General features: G+C 49.7%; 1 protein-coding gene across 1 annotated transcript in view; it reads right to left on the bottom strand.

Moving 5' to 3' along the window:
• Nucleotides 1-20,447: 20,447 nt before the first annotated feature.
• Nucleotides 20,448-22,733, bottom strand: part of LOC147113967 (uncharacterized) — a 54,853-nt gene continuing 52,567 nt past the window's right edge. The window contains exons 2-3 of the mRNA XM_085996176.1: nt 21,778-21,940; nt 20,448-21,619 (exon numbers count right to left, since the gene is read on the bottom strand). Coding sequence (XP_085852302.1) covers nt 20,475-21,619; nt 21,778-21,940 — 1,308 coding nt within the window. The 3' untranslated portion in view covers nt 20,448-20,474. The remainder of the gene's footprint in view (nt 21,620-21,777; nt 21,941-22,733) is intronic.

Here is a 22,733-nt window from a genome sequence, read left to right as displayed (position 1 = left end):
GTTTTACAGGTAAGTGGTCTTTTAGTACAATTTAGAATTTTTTTTTCCACAGGTTTATTATTTTTAAAGAATCTACAGTAAGGTAAGTTTAGTTTTAGACCCTATTTTTAAAAATTTATTTTTTTCAAAAATTTGATTAATTGTTTAAAATAGTTTTTTAAAGTTATTCATAGTTAATTTAATTATTGGGATGATTTTTAAAATTTTATTTAAAGTTTAAGTAGTGTTTTGGGTGCAGTACTTTTCATGAGTTTGACAGTCTTTACTATCAAACTTATGAATGAAGTTTCCCCTCCCCTGATTGGCTGAACAGTGCTCACCTGATCCCAGCCGGCACATCGCACTAACTACGCCGCTGGGTCAGGTTAGCACAGCGCGCCGGGATCAGAACCTGACCACTGACAGGAAATCCACTGCGGGCCAGATTTCAGATGTCGGCGCGCAGGGTGAGCGCACATCGGGGGCTTGCACGCGCGGCAAGCCCCCGACAGGAATTACTGGGCCGATACCTTACTATTTCTTGTTTTAGTGCTATCTGTCTCTCCCAATCCTTTGTGCCCTTTGTTTCTCCTTTCTAATGTTATGTCCTAGTGCCCATCTCCCTGTCAACTTAGTTTAAACCTTCCCCAACAGCACGAGCTAACCTCCACGCGAGGATATTGGTACCAGCTCTGTTGACGTGCAATCCGTCTGGCCTGTACACGTCCCACCTCCCCCAGAACTGGCCCCAGTGCCCAGGAATCTGAAGCCCTCCCTCCTGCACCATCTCTCCAGCCACGTATTCACCTGCTCTATCTTCACGCACGCATGGCAATGGGAGTAATCCAGAGAATACTACCTTTAAGGTCCTGCTTTTTAATCTCTTTCCTAGCTCCCTAAAATCTGCCTGCAGGACCTTATCCCTCTTGCTACCTATGTCATTGGTACCAATATGGACCACGACCTCTGGCTGTTCACCCTCCTCCCTCACAATGTTCTGCAGCTGCTCAGTGACACCCTTAACCCTGGCACCAGGGAGGCAATATACCATCCTGGAGTCATGTCTGTGGCTGCAGAAATGCCTGTCTGCTCCCCTAACTATCAAATCCCCTACCACTATTGCTTTCCCTGTCTTCCCTCCCCCCCACCTCCACACCCCCCCCTTATACAGCTGAGACACCCGTGGTGCCATGGATTTGGCTCTGGCTGTACTCCCCAGAGGAACCATTGCCCCCACCAGTACTCAGAACAGAATACTGGTTGGAGAGCGAGATGCACTCAGGGGACACCTGCACTACCTGCCTGGTCCTCCTCTTCTGTCTGGCAGTCACCCATTCCCTCTCTGCCTGCATACTCCTTAGCTGCGGGGTGACCACCTCCTGAAATGTGCTATCCACGTAACTCTCAGCCTTGCGGATGCTCCACAGTGATGCCAGTTGCTGCTCAAGCTCCATAACCTGGAGCTCGAGCTCCTCTAGCTGACGACACCTCCTGCACACGTGGTTGTCCAGGACACGGGAAGCATCCTGGAGTTCTCACTTGGCACAGGATGTGCATTCCCCTGGACCAAGCTGCCCTGCCATGCCTTTATTTATTTGACTATTAACTAACTTCTTTTTTTAAGTAACTTAACAGAAATGAACTTAAGACTTTAAAAAAAAATCACTAACTCTTCACCAATCAGCTCCTTACCTTGTGCTGACGTCACTTACTATGCTCCCTGATACTTGCGCTTCCTCCGGGCTCTTGGGCCTTCCTTTATCTGCGGCCACTGCTGTCACTGTCCTGCAGGTCTGTTCTCATGTCTATTAACTTAGAGACCTTGGCCTAGAAATTGGGTATAGCCCCGCTTGAGGCGTTAGAACTGGCGATGCGCTAAGTTTATAGCCAGACGAGAGCTATCCGTGCCTGGGGCGATATTGGGTTGCATCGCCCCCAAAGGGGATTCAGGCGCTAAATCAGCCGTTGCACGGTGCTCTTAGGGCGCGAAAGGTCAGGCGCTACTCAATTTCGACGCGGACGGGCGCAGCGCAGGTGAACTCAATTACGGCAAAGCACGAGACCTGCAGGCGCCGGCCGGCTCTTAAAGGGGTGGGTCAGTCAGACTGAGCTTCAACACCCAACGCCCTGTAGGCCTCAGATTCAGCGCTCGCCCTTGTCTGGCGGTACAAAGTTCATCACTATGGAGAAGGTTAGGCAGAGAGCAGAGCGCTTCAGCACTGAGGCTCTGGACCAATTGGTGGCTGCAGTTGAACACCGTCGACAGGTGCTGTACCCGGATAATGGCAAGAGGCCAAATCAGAAGGCTTACCGACGATCTTGGAGGGAGGTTGCTGTGAGGGTCAACTCCAGCAGCATGGTGACCAGGACCCCTGTTCAGTGCAGGAAGAAATTCAACGACCTCACGCGGATCGTTAGGGTGACTGATGGTTTACCAAACTTGTGCTTCCCTCCATCTGCAGCTGTCTTCGGGCACCCTGCTGCAATGATGTGCCACTGGCCGTCTGTCAGTATGCACCCATGGCCCTTTCTGGGCAGACACATGGACAGATGTCTCAAGGCCTCATGTAAGGGCTCTTGCACAATGGGGGGCATGCGATGATGTCTCAAGGCCTCATGTAAGGGCTCTTGCACAATGGGGGGCATGCGAGGATGCCTCAAGGCCTCATGTAAGGGCTCTTGCACAATGGGGGGCATGCGAGGATGTCTCAAGGCCTCATGTAAGGGCTCTTGCACAATGGGGGGCATGCGAGGATGTCTCAAGGCCTCATGTAAGGGCTCTTGCACAATGGGGGGCATGCAAGGATGTCTCAAGGCCTCATGTAAGGGCTCTTGCACAATGGGGGCATGCGAGGATGTCTCAAGGCCTCATGTAACAGAACCTCCCCTTCTTTCCCCTGCAGTCGAAGATGGCGCAGATTAGAAAAGAACAGCGTCGAACCGGTGGTGGACCTGCACAAGTGGTCACTCTCACGGATCTGGAGGAGAGAGTGCACCAGATACTTGGAGGACGTCTGTCTGGTCCAGTGACCACTGCATCTGCCGACCCCATTACTGACAGCGAGGGTAAGACTCTCACCTTTTCCACCTGTTGCCTTCCACTTGGTCCCCCCGCCAGCATGCATCCTCAGTGTGCAGCCATGTCAGAGCCATGCCACAATCTGGCATGCCTTTCAGCAAACCTGTCCTTTTGCTAAAGCCACTCTTCCACCTCCCACTTTCAGATGAAGCAGCACCAACTCGGGCTCAACGCGCTGAAGCTGCCAGTGCCAGTGCCACCGGAGGCGAGGACCAGGAGGAATCCGGACCAGCCGTTGCAGAATCCGGGGAGCTGAGACATCTGCAGGCTGGGGATAGTAGTCCCCTGGAGGGGAGGGGCGGTGGCTCTGAGGATGAACCAGTTGCCGGACCAAGCGGCATGGAGCAACGCAGGGGGGATAGGCAAGTTTAGCCACCGTCTCCCCGCAGGGCAAGGCAGGTCGTCATGACTGCTGCACAGAGTGCAGATGAGGTCCGGCGCCTCGCAGAGATGAGCAAACAGGCCCGGGTCAGACACACGGAGCTGATGGCTGCAGTGGAGAAGATGCCTGAGTCAATAGATTCATTGGCTAGGAGTATGTTGGACGTCGGGGCAACAATGGAGAGGACTCTGCAGGGCTTTGGCACAACAATGGAGAGGTCTCTCCAGGTGTTCGGGGAAACAATGGACAGGTCTATCCAGGGCTTCGGGGCCACAATGGACAGGACTATCCAGGGCTTCGGCCCAACAATGGAGAGGACTGTCCACGGCTTTGAGTCGGCAATGGAAAGGACTGTTCAGGGCTTCGGACAATCCCTGGAAAGGTCTGTGCAGGGCTTGTCCGAGGCAGTGGAGCGGTCGGCTCCTGCCTTGTCCGAAGCCATGGGAAGAACTGTCCAGGCCTTCTCCGAAGCACTGGCACCTGGCACACAGATCCTCACTGTTGCCACGCATTCACTTGCTGGGCTCGTCCACAGCCAGATTGACGCAACGCGATGTCTCACTGCAGCCACCCTCTCTGCATCAGATAGGATCACCCCGGGCCCTTCCACTCCCGTACAAGGCCAGGAATCCGTGGAGCCTGCGATTGTGGCGGATGAGCCGAGCCGCTCCCCTCAGATAGCCAGTGTGTCGTCCGACCATGGTGCAGGTGTCCTCTCTCGGCAGGAGACCATTGCACATGCCAGCGCTGGGACGCCTGCATTGCAGCTGCCACCACCTGCAGGCCACGCTGCTCCCAGCCATGCTCAAAGCAAGCATCCCGCGTCCGCACCCTCCAAGCCCACAGGTCGGCCAGGCCGTGCCTCAGGGGCTTCTGCGCTTCCAGACAGTCGGCAAGCATCCCCCAGCCTTGAGGCTGCCATTGGGGTGCAATTACGTAGGAGCAGCAGGGCGGGAAGGGGCCGGGCACGAACGAGAAGTCGTTCTCCCTCAAGGGGCCAGTTGTAGAGGGAGGTGCTGAGACGTTTGTTTGTCCAAATTCACGGACACCCTCACCTGCTGTTATAGGTGCAGATTTTTGTTGAGTTTTGCTGCTTTGCTGAACAGGTCACTTTTATTTTGGCAGTGATGGTTTCTGCTCACTTTACGTTGTTTAGCTGTAATGAAAGACTTTTGTGTCAATAAACAGAAGTTTAAATGTTGCTTGGTGCATGTGACTACTTTCAGTGATGCTGGCATGCAGAGGCCCTCAAACATCCAAAGTGCCCATTGTTAAGTATGTGTGTTGTATTGAACAATTAACACAAAGACTTAAACGTATAACTCAAACAGGTCTTTACTGGTTGGAGGTAGGGACTATACATAGGTCTTTACTTCATGCCCACAGGCGGGAACTGAGGGGAGATCAGTACCCACAGTACTATTTATACCCCTATGGCCAGGAGTGGTACTGCGTATCACTACGCCCAACAAGTAGTGCAGTCCTGTCCATAGGTTCAAAGTAGCACACATATTACATACACAACATTCCTCCCTTCCTAGCTTTACAGTCATCTCCCCATTTAACATAACGTAATAACATATATACATATATAACTTCAGGTTTACATAACAGAATAACATAGATACATAGATAACTTCATGTCAAAACAGATCACAGATTCAGTCTCTGCGGAAAACAGTTCACAGATTCAATCTCTGTGGTGGAGTCGGTTCACATTGCTGGAGTGACTCATTCAATAGTCCTTCCATGGATTTAACAGTTTGAACTTCCGAACTGAATTGGCTCCGTTCGGAGGGACCACGTGTGTGATCTGGTAGAGGTAATAATGGTTCAGATGGGTCATCTTCTGTTTTGACTTTTCCTTTTCTGCTTCTTGGAGACTCTCTGGGCTCCACTGTCAGCTGCCAGCTGCATGCGCAGTTCCTCCTTCTCTCCCTCCTTTTTCCGTAGTAGAGCCACCTTCTCCCGATGTTCCGTAGACTTTCGGTGCTCCTCCATGATTTCTGTATGGTGGGAGTCGAAGTTACAAGTTGGGCAGGACAGGACATAGTAATATTCGGTGTCGTCCTGATCTAGGCCAGCGAGAGGGTCTTCTATTTCCTCCATACCCAGCTGGGCGTTAGCCAGCTTTTGTTCCAAGTCCAGACATCTTTCCTGAAGAGACTTCTTCATGCGTACCTCTTCATCCAGCTTTTTCTGGGCTTTCAGCAAGTCGTTTACTAATGACCTCATTTGAGATTTTACTACTTCAACTTCTTTTGGAGATTGATTGATCGGACTATTAAATCCCTCTACCGGAGCAGCTGTTTCAGCGGTCTGTTGTTCTACGTTGACGTGAGTCAGCGTACTTTTGGCATCCAAGGGCTGCTCTGTTGCAGTCATCTCAGTCTGTGTTGCCACCTCAGCTCTTCCAATAACCTTTGAGAGCTCCGAACCCCTTCCGTTTGAATATTGAAGTTCGTGTTCAAGTTTTTCCCATTTCAGAGTCCTGTCCTTCAGCATATGCAGGAGTTGGCTGACCGTTAACTCCTCTGACATCAGACGTTTTGTGTGCTCCTGCTCCATTTTCTCCATCAGCTGCTTCTGTTGTCTTTCCAGATTCTCCAACTCTATATCAAAGAACTCTTTCGTTGCATTCAACTCTTGCTCACAACGGCGAAGCATTTGTTCTAATTGCTGTTGTAGTTTGAAATGGAGTTGAGTTCGAGCCCGGTGTCCCTCAGAAATGGGCACATCAGTAGACTTGCCAGACTCAGAATCCACAGTTAAACTATGTTGTTGTTGCTCAGTGGAATTCTGTGCTGAAACTTTGTCTTTTGCACCTGAGTTGGGCTTACCATCATCCGTTCCAGAGTCTGGGCCGACTATCTTCACCGAGTTCTCACTCATTATTGTTTGTAGGAAATGCCAGTCCATATTCATTTTCCTAATCCACTCCTGTCCTAGTAGTGGAGAACCTCCTTCAGATAGCACATATAAGTCCATTATTTGACTGTCTTCGCCCTTGTGGACCACTGCAACCTCTATTTTCCCGATGGGGTACACTCTTTGCCCCGTGTATGTTTTCAATATAATCCCCGTATCCTGTAGGGGAATATGTTGGAATAACTTTCCGTAATCTTTCTTATTTATGACCGTCAATGCCGATCCAGTGTCCAATTCCAGTTTTACTTGGACTCCTTCTATCTGAAGAGTGACCCAAATTGTCTGGAGGTCTGCACCCTTACCAGCGTTGAGTACTCTTAAGCTAGCCAGTTCATTACAGCTTAAGCTAGCCAGTTCATTACTGCTAGCGTCTGAATCGGACTCCTGTTCGGTCACCTTGTGTACCTTTGCGTATTTTCCTTGCGGTGACTTCTTGTTGCTGGTCTTCTTCCCTGACCTGCATACTCTAGCTATATGTCCAAGCCTACCACAAGTTCTACATTCTTGGTTTTTAAACCAACACTGGTTCTGATCATGCGTTGTCTTTCCACAACGATAACATTTGCCAGAACTCACACCCAATTTGTGTGCACTGAGCTCCGGTGACCGTAGCTGCATTACTGCCGTGCCTCTCGCTGCGGCTTTGTGTGCTGCTGCCATAGTGACCGCCTTCTCAAGCGTCAGCTCATTCTCCTCGAGCAGTCGCTTTTGTGTATCCTGTTTAAATAAACCACACACAAATTTGTCTCGAAGTGCCTCTGTCAGTCCCGTTCCAAACTGGCAATATTTCGCTAATTTACGCAATTCCAGCAAATAATCAGCATTGCTTTCATGCTGCAGCTGCCTTCTGTCGTAAAATTTAAATCGTTCCGCTAGCATCAGCGGCGTGGGGTTTAGATGATCTTTCAGGACAGTAACAATCTCATCGAACGTCTTATCCGCCGGTTCATCTGGTGATAACAGGTGTTTCAATTGCCCGTATGTCTTCGCACCCATTAAATTTAATAATGTTAGAGCTTTATCTTGGTCATGAATTTTATTGGCCTTACAATAATTTTTTACTCTTTCAACATATATGGCCCAATCTTCGAGGTCACTATCAAAGGTGCTAATATTCCCGTGTTTAGGCATTGTAGATTTGCAATTTCTCAGATTTTATTTTGTTTACTTGTTATCAAAGATGGCGGCTTCCCGCTCTTGCCGTCGTCCTCCGCCCACAAAATGGCGGTTTTCCCGCGCTTGGCGGTCTTCACCCGTCCCCCGACACCGTCTCCCTTCAGCCCCCGAGTGCGGCCCTTATCTTTGGTTCCGATCGCTGGCCCGCGCTGCGCCTCGCACTTGAAGCGGCTCCCGGCCTCTGGCTCACCCGCTCGCGCGGCTCTTATCAGGGATTGCGATCGCCCTTATCTTCTCCAACTTCCCCAGCCCTGCCTTTGCAGCCAACACTGCACGGCTTACCCCACCACCTAGGTTGAACAAGGAAACTGCAGAAAGACTTCTGTCAGTCGCTGGAAGCTGTCAGGATGTTTGCTGCACTCCAGTGCTCAGTCGCTGATGGAGGCTTCAGAGTCCTAAAGCCTGTCGCTTCTAGTGGGGTGGTGATGTTTGAAACCTCTCTTCAACTGCCGCAGGGTAAGAACCTGACTCGTCGCCAGTGTTAAGTATGTGTATTGTATTGAACAATTAACACAAAGACTTAAACGTATAACTCAAACAGGTCTTTACTGGTTGGAGGTAGGGACTATACATAGGTCTTTACTTCATGCCCACAGGCGGGAACTGAGGGGAGATCAGTACCCACAGTACTATTTATACCCCTATGGCCAGGAGTGGTACTGCGTATCACTACGCCCAACAAGTAGTGCAGTCCTGTCCATAGGTTCAAAGTAGCACACATATTACATACACAACACCCATGAGGTAAGACTCTCATCATTCTGCCACAGGGGTGTCGAGACGAGTCCAGAGGAGCCTCTGACGAATGGACCTTCCACTTTCAGCAGCCCTTCCATCTTCCTCCTCCTCCTCCTCCTCCTCCGCCTGCTCTTCCTCCTCCTCCTCCTCCTCCTCCGCCTGCTTGTGCAGGGTCCGAGGGAAGGTAATGAATGGACGCGTTCGCCTATAAAGGGCATCTGTCACTTGCCGGATGCAACAGCGGACTGCAGCCTGAGCGACAGTCGCTTTGTCCCCAATGGCTGACTGAAAGGAGCCGTTGGCATAAAAATGGAGGCCTTCAGTCAGTGTAGCCATCACGGACAGAGAGGTTCTGCAGCGTTCACGCGGCTGCAGATCCTGACCAAGCAGGTGGCACAGATCAGTAACAATGTCCCTCTAGATTCGGAGCCTTCACAAACACTGCTCCTCCGACATGTCAAGGCTTGTCACCTGCTGCCGAAAGACCCTCGCAGCCTCCCGTCGGATTGGCTGACCTCCATTGCCCCTCCTCCTTCTGGACAATCCCGGCCCTCTCTCCCGCCGTCTCTCTGCCCCTTCAGTGTTGGGCGATGAGGCCGTCACCCTCCAAACAAGCTCCCATTCGGATGCCAGTTGGTCAAAAGGCTTTTAGGTGTAGTGCTGCAAGTGCTTCGGACAGGGTTGAAGGTCCCAAGTACTGTAAAGCTCAAATCCCAGAACTCCGCTCCACATTAGCTCGCCAACTCTCTCCAGCAGCGATCGCAATGAGCAGGCCAAGTGGCAGAAGATTCTGCACTAGAGCTGTCCCCTTTAAATAGCGCCGCCCTACTCCGAGAAGGGCCTGTTAGCCCTCCTTCGAACTGTCACTAATAGCGCTGGGCGCTAAGGCTCCGGGCGCACCCAATATGCGCTCAGGCGCTCCTAAAAGGCGTTGCACACTGAAATGATGTCATGAGCCGTTTGCGCGCGCGGGTGCGCGCAAACACTTAGCACAGGCGCTAAATGTATAGTCAATTTCTGAGTCGGCACTATCCTCATAGCGCTCGCCCCAACATAGGGCTTCGCCCCAATTCTAGGTCTCTTTAGGCACTCAGCGCCGATGCTACCAACCCAATTTCTAGGCCCTTGGGTTTTGTGGCTCCGCTCCGCCTTTTCAGTCAGATGTCTCCACCTCCTCCACCAATTCCTGTGCTCACAAACTTCCTCACTCTGCTTGCGAATCACTCCATTTGTGAATCTCCCAGCTCTGTGTCCAAGCTCTGTACTGTATCTCCTGTTGCAGACTGGAAGGAACTGCTGGCGAAGAAATGGAGGGCGACGATTACCTTAACTGCCACTGAGAGAGCCATGGTCGACCTGATCTGAGGCTCGAGGTCTGGTTGCAGGAGGTGGCAGAGTTCGGTAATGACATCCTTGCTGAAGTGGAGCCTTCCAATGCACTACTCCTCACTTAATTGGAGGTAGAAGAGGCGTTCTCTATACACTCGAAGGGTAAAGCCTCCTGTTGAGAGCCCTGATGGCCCTCCTCCTCCCTCTGGCCACATGTTGCAATCTTTCTCACTGCCTCCGCTCCCTCCGCAGTAGATCCTGGAGGGCGAGATCGACTGCCAGTACAGCCCCCATTAATGTAACGATGTGTAGCACTTTGAAATTCTGTCAGAATAAATGTAACAAATTTTTCGTAGCCACAACACTCCTGATACAAAAGAAACTTTAAATGACTGAATTAAACTTGCACAATCGCAAACTGACAAGGAAGCAGTGAAACAGCACTAACCTGACAACTGCGACTGATCCCTTTAAATATCGCGCCTGGAGCTGCCATCCACCTGCTTGACACCTTCTCTTCCTGTTGTTGTCAGGGTGAGGCGCTAAGGCAGAGGGCAATAATCAATTTGGCAGATCGGGTGCTCAGTGAGTGTTGCATGCTCACCGACATCACGGTCTGCCAGCCGCTAAAGCCTCAGGCACTAACTGTTAGCGGCGGCGCTAAGGGGCAATTGGATTTGACGTGCGGTGCTGGATTCGCATCGCCCTGGTGCTACTTCATTAGCACCCCATTAGTGCCCCCGCCAGGTGCTAACTATTAAATCCGTGAATCTTAAGGTATGGTGTTCTTCAATAAATAGACGGAGACTGCAGATCAACAATCAACAGGTGTTTACTGGATGAGGGTAGTCTAAAAACTAACAGTACAGATGCCTGCTCAGGGCTTATATACAGGTGTGGTCACTGCCGGTGCTACAGTATACAGGAGCTGTAAAAGTAGTTCTCTCTTAAAGGTACATACACTACACTAACGGCAGGCGCTAACCAACTGAATTTCTCCCCCTTGATCTCTGTCTGAATGCTTTAGCTCAAAAGTTTCTTTTTGTGCCTTCATGGGGCTAAATTATTATTTGTTTCTTTGGACCTCATAGATATGCAACAGGTAAGATATATAATAAAAAATATATATTTTTGAATAGTTTTTCCTTTTGCTGCAGGGCACTTTTTATATTTACAGGATTGGAAATGATTAGTTATAGCTTTTTATATTGCTATAATATTATCATAGTTTGGAACATTCAATCTGTAAACATAGGCTGAGCCGTTACCATAGTGATGAGACCATGCTGAGGAACTGATTCGGTTGCTGGAGAGATTTTCTTTTGTTTGTTCATGGGTTGTGGGTGTCGCTGGCAAGGCCAGCATTTATTGCCCATCCCTAATTGCCCTTGAGAAGGTGGTGGTGAACTGCCTTCTTGAAACACTGCAGTCCGTGTGGTGAAGGTATCCCCACAGTTATTAGGGAGGAAGTTCCAGGACTTTGACCCAGCGACGATGACGGAACGGTGATATGCTTCCAAGTCAGGATGGTGTGACTTGGAGGGGAACTTGGAGGTGGTGGTGTTCCCATGCGCCTGCTGCCCTTGTCCTTCTAGGTGGTAGAGGTCGCAGGTTTGGGAGGTGCTGCTGAAGGAGCCTTGGCAAGTTGCTGCAGTGCATCTTGTAGATGGTACACACTGCAGCCACAGTACGCCATTGGTGAAGGGAGTGAATGTTTAAGTTGGTGGATGGGGTGCCAATCAAGCGGGCTGCTTTGTCTTGGATAGTGTCGAGCTTCTTGTGTGTTGTTGGAGCTGCACTCATCTAGGCAAGTGGAGAGTATTCCATCACACTCCTGACTTGTGCCTTGTAGATGGTGGAAAGGCTTTGGGGAGTCAGGAGATGAGACACTCGCCACAAAATACCCAGCCTCTGACCTGCTCTTGTTGCCACAGTACTAATGTGGCTGGTCCAGTTAAGTTTCTGGTCAATGGTGACCCCCAGGATATAGATGGTGGGGGATTCGGCGATGGTAATGCCGTTGAATATCATGGGACAGTGGTTAGACACTCACTTGTTGGAGATAGTCATTGCCTGGCACTTGTGTGGTGCGTATGTTACCTGCCACTTATCAGACCGAGCCTGAATGTCGTCCAGGTCTTGCTGCATGCAGGCATAGACTGCTTCATTATCTGAGGAGTTGTGAATGGCACTGAACACTGTGCAGTCATCAGCGAACATCCCCACTTCTGACTTTATGATGGTGGGAAGGTCATTGATGAAGTAGCTGAAGATGGTTGGGCCTAGGACTGAGGAACTCCCGCAGCGATGTCGTGTGGCTGTGATGATTGACCTCCAACCACCACAACCATCTTCCTTTGTGCTAGGTATGACTCCAGCCAATGGAGAGTTTTCCCCCCGATTCCCATTGACTTCAGTTTTACTGGGGCTCCTGATGCCACACTCGGTCAAATGCTGCCTTGATGTCAAGGGCAGTCACTCACCTCTGGAATTCAGCTCTTTTGTCCATCAAATCAACATCAAATAGCAAATGGAGGCCTGTTGGTGTTTGTATAGTGTTATACCTATAGAAATATGTGAATGTTCTCATGGATCATGCACCTTGTTTGTTAGAAGTTTCATTATTTAAATTAGGTCTGTCTATTACGTACAGTAAAAAAGATAACATTTCTGTGGATGGACTGTAATTGGAGCACTTTGCCCCTTTTTATTTATGCAGCCATATTTGCATTCACCGCTGAGGCCCTTAACCTACTAAGGCGATTAAAATGAAAGAATTACATTTACAAGGAATTGAGAATTTACATCATTTACTGTTCCCTTCGTAAAGTTAAAGACAACCTATCTCTTTAGGTACATTAACTTTTCAGAAAAAAGATCTGTTGCTGTTAATAGTATTGGAGTCTGGTTCCTGACTGCTCGCCTTTTTTATTGACTTAAATTATTCAGCATGTGTCTTGTAGAATTTACTGATGCCTGAACAGCTTCTGCCTACCAGCTTTACTTATCTTTATGTTTTAAAGAAACAGCGGCGGAATAGTTTGAGATCAATATTTGCAATGCATTTTTATCACATGCTAGCAGTCTTTGGTTTTGTTACTAGCAGAATCTTAAATTACAGCACTGATAATTAGTTTTGGTTCAAACTCAATGTCTGCCACAGGGTTGCACACTTACTTGTGCTTGTACTCGGGCTCCAATCTCTATATATACTTCACTGCATCCTAGTCCAGTCAGTTCATTAAAATGAGTCTTGCTGATGAACGCAGTAAACCGACTCTGCTGAGGCATAAGCAAGCAAAGGTTATTGGCTGGGTTTTATGAACTCTTTAATTCCATTGACATTCTATAACATTTTGTTGATCTAGCTCAGTAGAATGTTAAGCTTTAGATTTTGCTGCAGTTTTTCCCTTCATGTTTTTATAAATATCTCCTGTTCTATTCTTATACTTCGAGGCAAGGGTTTGTATACTAGATTTTGGCTGTGGTTTCAGTCTGTAGTACTGAGGTACCTGAAAAACTGAAGGCTGCTTACGATGGGGTATGGACTAGTGTTCATGACTCCTTGGACAAGGGTAATGTAGTAGACGTAATATATTTGGATTTTTAAATGGCCTTCGATAAGGTACCACATAGTAGACACATGACTAAGGTCAGAACATGTGAAATCAGGGGACAAGTAGCAGAATGCACAGCAAGCTGGCTAAAAAACAGAAAATTAAGAGTAGGGGTTATAGGTTGTTACACAGACTGGCAAAAGGTGGGAAGTAGTGTTCCATAGGGACTGGTGCTGGGGCCACTGTTGTTCGCCATTTATATAAACCATTTGGACTCGGGAATTGGAAGTTCAATTAAAAAATTTACGGACAACACCAAATTGGGGGTATAGTTAATACTGAGGATGACTGCAATAAAATACAGGAAGATATTAATAAACTTGCCGAATGGACGTGTAATTGGCAAATGAACTTCAATATAGATAAGTTTGAGGTGGTGCATTTTGGTAGGAAGAATAAGGAGGCCACATACTGCTTGGAAAATACATGTCTAAATGAGGTAGAGGAACAGAGGGATTTGGGGGTACAGATACACAAATTACTAAATGTAGCAATGCAGGTTAATAAGACCGTAAAAAAGCAAACAAAGCACTGGGGTACATTTCTTGATGGATAGAATAGAAAAGCAGAGAAGCTACCTTAAATTTGTATAGAACCTTGGTTAGACCACACTTGGAGTACTGTGAACAGTTCTGGTCTCCATATTACAAAAAAGATATAGAGGCACTGGGGAAGGTGCAAATAAGTTCTACTGGGATGATACCAGAACTGAGAGGTTATACTTATCAGGAAAGATTGAACATGCTGGGACTTTTTTCTCTAGAAAAGAGAAGACTGAGGGATGACCTGATAGAGGTCTTAAAGATTATGAGAAGATGTTTCCACTTGCGGGCAAGAGCAGAGCTAGGGGCCATAAATATAAGATAGTCACTAATAAATTCAATAGGGAATTCAGGAGGAACTTCTTTACCTAGAAAGTGGTTAGAATGTGGAACTTGCTACCACAAGGAATAGTTGAGGTGACTAGCATAGATCCATTTAAGGAGAAGCTTGACAAACACATGAGGGAGAAAGGAATAGAAGTATATGTTGATGGGGTTAGATGAACAAGGGTGGGAGGAGGTTCATGCGGAGCATAAACACCGGCATGGACCTGTTGGGCCAAATGGCCTGTTTCTGTGCTGTAAATATTATGCAATACTTTGTAGCTCTGCCCCAGTTTTGCACACCAAAATGCACCACCTCAAACTTATCTATATTGAAGTTCATTTGCCAATTTCATGTCCATTCTGCAAGTTTATTAATGTCTTCCTGTATTTTATTTATTTATTTATTTTTTTACGCTGAAGCACCCCAATCTCAGCATGTCATATTTATGCGCTATTGCATGAAAGAAGACATGACAGGGTGGTTATCAACCAGCAAAGCTTAATTGGCCGCACCTGTCAAGATTGCCACTAACCATATTTGCAAGCATTGTCGCACCAACCTGGCAATGACTGGAGAACAGTCTTCACAGGATCCAGATCAGCAGAAAACCAGATGCAGAGCTTTCCTATCTGCTGTAAGGACATTTGCTGCTAAAGTGCACCATAGGGTTGGCGCAGCCAGTGACTACCAGTCAGCTGTAGCTTCGAGCCTGTCTCCACTTCCTTCTTGGCATGCTGCATGGCAGGTGTGTGGGGACTGCGCTACTTGATGTCAGCAACCAGCAAACAGGGGTCAGGTCCTGGGCTGCTCCATCACTTGCCTGCAGACACTTGCCTGCGTAGGGGTTCCCCTCCCTTAATTTTTCTCTTATGACTTCTTAATCTCCTGCGCCCTCAGTCTTGACAAATGCCACCAATGGCTTAAGATGCCTTTTGAGCCTTTTTAAAGACTTTGAATATTTTTGTCATCCTGTCTGAATACTTCACTTTAATTGTCTCTAATCCTTTAAATTCCACAAACACAATTTTCTGTTTCCTACCAATAGTATGCTGCCTATGCCTACCCACATCTACACCTGGACCAGTGTATTATTCAAATGCGATTACCCAGGAAATTTGGGTGCTATTAGCACTTTCCTATTTTAGTGGGATTAGCAGCAGTTTTTAACCATTTAGAGCTGATTTTCACCAGTAAGTGAAAAACAGGCTAAGTAATTAAAAAAGGTCATAAATAAAATAAGTTGCCTGCTTCAGATCAATAACAACTATTGTTTGCTGGTCTTTTTTAAATTGTTTAAATTGGAAGCTAAATACTGGAAAGTTACGAGCATTGTAACCTTAGCATTAGAACATACAGAGATTTACCACGTGTCCTTTCAAAACCAGTCTACAAAGTGCTGTGGAATTGAAGACAACTATTGGATAGTCTCAACTCCATTCCTATTAGGCATGAGCACACAGAACAAAACTGGTCGATAATGGCACGAATGAACGAAGAACTTCACTGCACTGTCGAGGTTGAAGCCAGGCAACAAATGTGTGTATAATCTGGTCATTTCATTCAGAGATGGTGAGTGTGGGGAATGGAAAATGTCACTGAGGTTGGGGGCTGATTCACATTGTTGGGACAGAATAGAAAGTTTTTCTCTACATGTAATCATTGACCTGATAGTGCTGAATACTGTCACAGAGAATTGGGAATGGGCATGTGTTCCATTTCCTAGCACGAACAACCCTCACTTTGATGAACAGAAAATTCACAGATAAAAGGCAGACTACAAACTTTCTGCAAGAATAAATATATGTTTAAATTATAGGATGAATTATGTAGGGCATTGCTACAGCAGAAATCTTTCTATATGTAGTGTCAATGGTGAGTGGCTCTGCTCGGAGTGTTTTGAACAGTCTAATCTTAAACCCTTTTGTGCCAGTAGATGGCATGGGTATTACAGGATTATTTTCCACATCAGCATCATTGTTTTCTATTTTCATTCTCTGGTAGCAATGCTTAATTTGGATATAAAATTATCACCACAGATAATAAATGTAATTCAATTACTTATCAATTCAATTATCACTTTTGTTTGAGTGTAAAGTAACATCACCTTCAAAGAAGCATTCGAACATATGAAGGAACATACGAACAATGACCCTCTGGTCCATTGAGCCTGTCCCACACAATTGCGATACCTTGTGTATCACAATATATACACTCCAATCCACCCAAAACCATGTGATCTCCTGGGAGAGGCAAAAAAACAGATAAAAAATCCAGGCCAATTTGGGGAAAAAATCTGGGAAATTCCTCTCAGACCCAACTAGGCAATCGAAACTAATCCAGGAGATCACTCTGGCCCTGAATTCCCTGCAGTGCCTACCTTCTGTAGGAGGTGATCTCCGCCCCAGCCAGAAACAGGTTCAGCTCTCGCTTGAAGGAATTCAGCGAATCAGCATCCACCGCACGAGACGGCAGCCTGTTCCAGAGGTCCACTATTCTCTGGGAAAAGAACCACCTCCTGACATCTAACCTAGATCTGGCCTTCTACAACTTGAATTTGTGACCCCTGGTCCTCCTTTTTAATTGCAACAAACTGTCAACTGGAACACAATTTATTCCCTTCATTGGCCCAGAAATTCGGGTCCCAACGCGTGAGTACGCACGGGGTACTCACGCGTAGGCCCAACGAGAGTGCCGGTTTTGTGCATGCACTGCGCATGCGCGGGAAACCGGCACTTCCGTTCCCCTGAAAGAAGGGGTTGACAGGTGGAGCGCGTGCGCCGGAGAGGCGGCGCGTGCGCATCGAACTTACGTTTTTTTTGCAGGTTTCTCTGGGAGGGTAAGTCTCCAGCAGTTACACTTTTAAAAAGCAGGCACAAGGCCTGCTTTTAACAAGGTAAGTGGCAAATTAATTAAAATTAAAACATTTTTTTCCACAGGTTTATTATTTTTAAATACTTTAAAGGAAGGTAAGTTTATTTTTAGCCCGGTTAGAAAATGTAATTAATTTTTACAAAAATTTAAATTATTGTTTAAAATAGTTATTTCATGTAATTTATAGTTATTTTAAAAATGTGATTGAAAAAAAACAATATTTGAAGTTTTAGTGATGTTTTGGGGCTTATAGTATTTATAGGTTTGACAGCTCTTCCTGTTAAACTTATGAATGAAGCATTCCCTGCTATCATTGGCTCTCCATGGCCCATGTGATCCCAGAGGACGCATCGAACTAACTGCGTCCCGGGATACGGAAGCACTGTGTGCCAGCAGTTGGAGGAGGCCCAGGATCGGAATCCCATGCGGGCCCACAGCTCAACAGCTGGCGCGCAAGGTAAGTGCAGGTTGGGGGCTTGCACCTGAGGGAAGCCCCCGACCCGAATTTCTGGGCCAATATTATCTTATATAAACCTTCAGCCAATCCTTTTAACTGATGAAAGGGGCTTATCTGATGATGAAATGCTGTGCAGAAAGATTAGAATGAATTGTTACCTGTATTAAAAACTTGCATTAGGTACAAGGTACGGGAGCATGAAGCAAACTGGCTTAGTTTGAATATGAAGTGACAGTGGTTTACTGCATCTATGGAAAGACAACTGACTGCTTCAAATATTCCAGGTAACTACAGCAAGAATATTTAGCAACTGAAGGGTGTTTCTAATTTCAAAGTTTGTTATGTTGATAATGAGCCTATGTTTCCTCTCCAATTTTCTTCCTTCCTCTACTGAAGATACTGACCCACCCCAGGATACAGTTCTATGGGCCCTAGCTGCCCTCTAGTCCTCATCCAAGGTCATTCTTCATGTTGACTGGCCTGCTTAACCACATAAGGCTGAGTCCAAACTTATTCATGCCAAACGTCCATACAGAAGCACTGTTCAGATTGGGATCACGTGTTTGCGATCAGGTGGAGGAACCCTGTCTGATTTTATTTTTCTCCCTTTCCAAAGCCAAGGGTGCTGAGAGTAATTGTAGTATCCTCATCCCACCCCAGCTGAGACCAGCTCATTCGGCACAGGCTGGGGATCAAAGATGGGTCACTCCATTCAATCTAACTTCTGCCCTGCCCTGCTCACAGCACCAAAACTTCCGTGGCCAAGGTCACAAATGAGATCCTATGTGACTGTGATCACATTCCTCCCTGGCACATCTGTGGTATTCAACAGAGCCAACCACAAAAATTGGTGGCATAGTAAGTAGTGTAGACAGGAGCATAAAATTACAAAGAGACATTGATAGATTAAGTGAGTGGGCAAAACTGTGGCAGATCGATTTCAATGCAGGTAAATGTGAGGTCATCCATTTTAGACCAAAATAGGATAGATTTTTTTTAAATGGTGAAAAGCTAGTGTAAAGTCTGTGGGTTGTGCAGTAAATAAATACACAGGCCTAGAAATTCAGCTGTTTGCGCCAGCCGTTAGCGCCAGATTTCCGGCGCTATCCACTTAGCGCCCGGGCACCGCCGGATCTGCGCCTACGCTGAAATTCAGCTGGGCTTTAGCGCCGGCGCAAAGTGTTAGCGCCCGCTCAGCTGCGCGCGCATCTTATGACGTCATTCCGTCGTGCAACGCCGTTTGTGCGCCCCAAACCGGAAATTCAGTGGCGCCCGGCCGATGTGGCCGTGGCGCTGCTAAGAACTGTGAAATGGAACTCAACAGAGGCCCTGTGGGATTCGGGGAGCGCTAATTAAAGGGCACATCCACTCACCCATAAAAGCCAGCCATTTCGCTGCAATGACTTGACTGGTTTGGATTTCTGCACAGAGAGCAAGGCACAGAGATTACTGATTTCGGACACCATAGGAGAGGTATTTTTGGCTTCTAGCCAGTGCTTTGACATTTGCATCCTTGTGATTTTGCTGTTTGGAACTTTGTAATGGGGGCTGCATGGGGGGCCAACCCTCAGTTCCTACATTTTGTGCGAAGGGCTCGCAGACGCTTTGAGAGAGGGCCAGGCATGCCTAGACGCAGAGGGGCCATTAGGCGTCGCCAACGTAGGCCTTACCCAGTCAGGCAATACCGGGAGCAGGTCTCATATCTCACCATGACTGCGGCGCATTGTGTTAAGAGGCTGCGCTTCAGAAGGGAGGTGGTTGAAGAGATCTGCCAGCTGCTTCATGCAGATTTGCAGCCACAGCTCATGTCCAGGGCGTCTCTCTCGGTGGAAGTGAAGGTCACGGTGGCTCTCAGCTTTTATGCAAGCGGCTCCTTCCAAGCCGCTGCTGGGGACATCGCGAACATCTCCCAGTTCGCCGCGCATCGCTGCATCCGACAGGTCACCGAAGCACATTTCGCGAGGAGGCACCAATTCATCTCCTTCCCCATGACCCAACACAAGCAGGAGCAGCGTGCATTCGGATTTGCCAGGATCGCGGCCTTCCCCATGGTGCAGGGCGCCATTGACTGCACGCATGTGGCTATGCGGGCACCTATCCACAATGCCGAGCAATACCGCAACCGGAAGGGCTACCATTCCCTAAATGTGCAGCTGGTGTGTGACCACAGGCAGAGCATCCTAGCTGTCAATGCCCGCTTCCCAGGAAGCAGCCACGATGCCTTTATCCTGCGCCAGACTACTGTGGCTGACATGTTCCAGGCACAGCCTCCACCAAGGGGATGGCTTATCGGGGACAAGGGCTACCCTTTGTGCAGATGGCTCATGACCCCGCTCCGCGCGCCCAGGACCCCAGCGGAGCTGGCATACAACGAAAGCCATCAAGCCACAAGGAACCTAATAGAGCAAACGATAGGCGTCCTCAAGCAACGGTTCCGTTGCCTGGATCGTTCGGGCGGGTCTCTTCAGTATTCGCCGGATAGAGTCTCCCAGTTCGTCGTGGTGTGCTGCATGCTCCACAACCTGGCTATCCGCAGGACTCAGGCACTGCCACCTGACATTGCCCCACCACCTCAGGAGGACGAGCAGGAGGACCCTGAGGAGGAGGAGCACCAGGCCAGGAGGGAGCGACAAGGTCCAAGGGCCGTCCGCCGGGGGCTTCTTGCTCGACACTTCTAGGCCCCCTGTCAGGGAATGGCCTGGCCCACTGAACGCAGCCGCTTCGCAAGCCCTCAGCCGGTTAACCCAACAACCACTTGAAACATGACACCTGCACATGGTGAATAAATAAACATCTTTATTTCAAAAACTCAGGGCCCTTCCCACATGGAAGAGCAAAACAGAGAAGACCCCCAAAAAACAGTAACAAACTTCTGTCACTCCCAAAACCTGGGGAGGACTAACATAACATCACCATCCAAATGGCCTTCGTCACTGGCCTAACAAAAACAAGCCCCCCCCACAACACAAAGACCCCCATAAAACCAAACCACATAATGCCCCCCAGAACAGAAGCCCCCGCATCACCCAAACCCTCGCTCAACACGCTCTATTCGGTGTGGCGAGAGGGCGAGTCTGTCGACAGCCGTCTTTTGCCCCGGCCCGTCCTGCTGCTGCGCCTCAAGCTGGGCCGTGAGGCTGTGGCGAGGCTGGGGGAAGGATCTTCAGGGCGACAAGGCGTCTCGCCAGATGCCCTTGGGGGTCGGCCTACACGAGGGCGGGCCCGGGAGGGGCCGGCTGGTGGCTGCTGCAGCTGTGGGTGGCCCTCTTCACTGGCTGCAGTAGCTCCTTGCACCCTGGCTGGGGGAGTCGCAGGCTCGCCTGCACCAATGGGGACAAGGTGGGTGATGCCAGGCGCGCGCTGGTCGCCAGACACACGTGCACTCGGCCGGCCTGGCCGGGGAGCAAGCGCGCCAAACTGTTGGTCGCCAGACCGGTGTGCGGCAGCAGGGCGGCGGCTGGCCTGGCGACGCCTCCGCGCCAGTGCGAGGGTGGCAGAAGTCAGTGCCCCAACTGCGCCGGCATGTCCCCGCATCTGCAGTGTCATTGTCTGCACAGCACCTCTCAGCTGGCGACTGGCGTGCTGCGCTGCCTCGAGTTGTTCGACCCCCCTCTCATGCGCTGCCACAAGGAGCTCCACCCCCCTGGCGTGCGCTGCTGCGAATAGCTCTAGGCCCCTGGCCTGGGATTGGCCGAAAGCCACCACACTTTGAGCGAGGCTTTCGATGGCGTGAGGCATCTGTGCCACCACCTCCATGATTTCGACGTGCCGGCGCTCCGACGCCGCCGACATCTCGTCCAGGAGGCGCACCTCCTGGGCGACGTCCGAGTCCGGACTGGAGGGCGCCTCCACCCTCTGGCCAGAAGGCTGGCGTGCCGCCGGAGCGTTGCCGCGTGCGGCCACGCCACTGGGACCAGGTTCTGCCCTCCCCTCCACCGCCTCCCCCCTCTGGGCAGAAGGCTGGTGTGCCGCCGGAGCCTTGCCGCGTGCGTCCATGCCACTGGGACCAGGTTCGGGGCTCCCCTCCCCCGCCTCCCCCTGGCTCTCCGGCACGCCAGACGTCTCCCCTTCATTGCCATCTCCTGGAGCGGAGGAGGGTTCCCCTGAGGTGGCGCCTTCCTGCTGCTCCTCGACGTCCTCCTCCTCCGAGGGCCTGGCTGTGTGGGCTTCAGGGAGCACCTCCTCCTCACCAGCTGAAAGCAGGAAGGCACAAGTGTAGCTTTAGAGTGAGGACAGGCCGACAGCGAGGGAGGCCGCACTGGTGCATTATGTGCATTTTTCGGCCAGTGGGGAAGGATGTAGGTCTGATGCGCGAGGGCAAGGAGAGAGGTGCACCCGGTCCTGTCCTTACCAGTGGGTTCCAGTATAGGGTCGGCGTCGCCGAGCGCCACAGGCCCAATCACCGGGTGACGCAGCAGTCGGGCCACCCTCTCTTCCAGAGCCGTTAGCTCCTGGTAATCGTGAGGGCCTCCACCAGTGACACGCAGGCTCCTGGCGTTCCTCGCCAGCTTGGCCTGCAAGAGAAAGGAGGGCGTCTAAGTACAGTGTGGTGCCCCGTTGCTGTGTGTGAGGCCTCCCATGGCGGAATAGCTTGCACAGTGTGGTGCCCTGTAGCTGTGTGTGAGGCCTCCCATGGTGGAATAGCTTGCACAGTGTGGTGCGCTGTTGCTGTGTGTGAGGCCTCCCATGGTGGAATAGCTTGCACAGTGTGGTGCCCCGTTGCTGTGTGTGAGGCCTCCCATGGTGGAATAGCTTGCACAGTGTGGTGCCCTGTTGCTGTGTGTGAGGCCTCCCATGGTGGAATAGCTTGCACAGTGTGGTGCCCTGTTGCTGTGTGTGAGGCCTCCCATGGTGGAATAGCTTGCACAGTGTGGTGCCCTGTAGCTGTGTGTGAGGCCTCCCATGGTGGAATAGCTTGCACAGTGTGGTGCCCCGTTGCTGTGTGTGAGGCCTCCCATGGTGGAATAGCTTGCACAGTGTGGTGCCCTGTTGCTGTGTGTGAGGCCTCCCATGGTGGAATAGCTTGCACAGTGTGGTGCCCCGTTGCTGTGTGTGAGGCCTCCCATGGTGGAATAGCTTGCACAGTGTGGTGCCCTGTTGCTGTGTGTGAGGCCTCCCATGGTGGAATAGCTTGCACAGTGTGGTGCCCTGTTGCTGTGTGTGAGGCCTCCCATGGTGGAATAGCTTGCACAGTGTGGTAAGTGCAGAAAGAGCTATTGATTAACATGCAAGTGCCATTGCAGCGGCAGCAGGGCTGGGCATTAGACCTTGGATGTCCCTTTGGCCCTAATGGCAGGTGCACATGCA

This window comes from Somniosus microcephalus, chromosome 8 (genome assembly GCF_052327205.1).
Source record: "Somniosus microcephalus isolate GS21.2 chromosome 8, FLI_Smic_1.0, whole genome shotgun sequence".
Classification (NCBI taxonomy): domain Eukaryota; kingdom Metazoa; phylum Chordata; class Chondrichthyes; order Squaliformes; family Somniosidae; genus Somniosus; species Somniosus microcephalus.
This window is presented reverse-complemented; position numbering and strand designations above follow the sequence as displayed.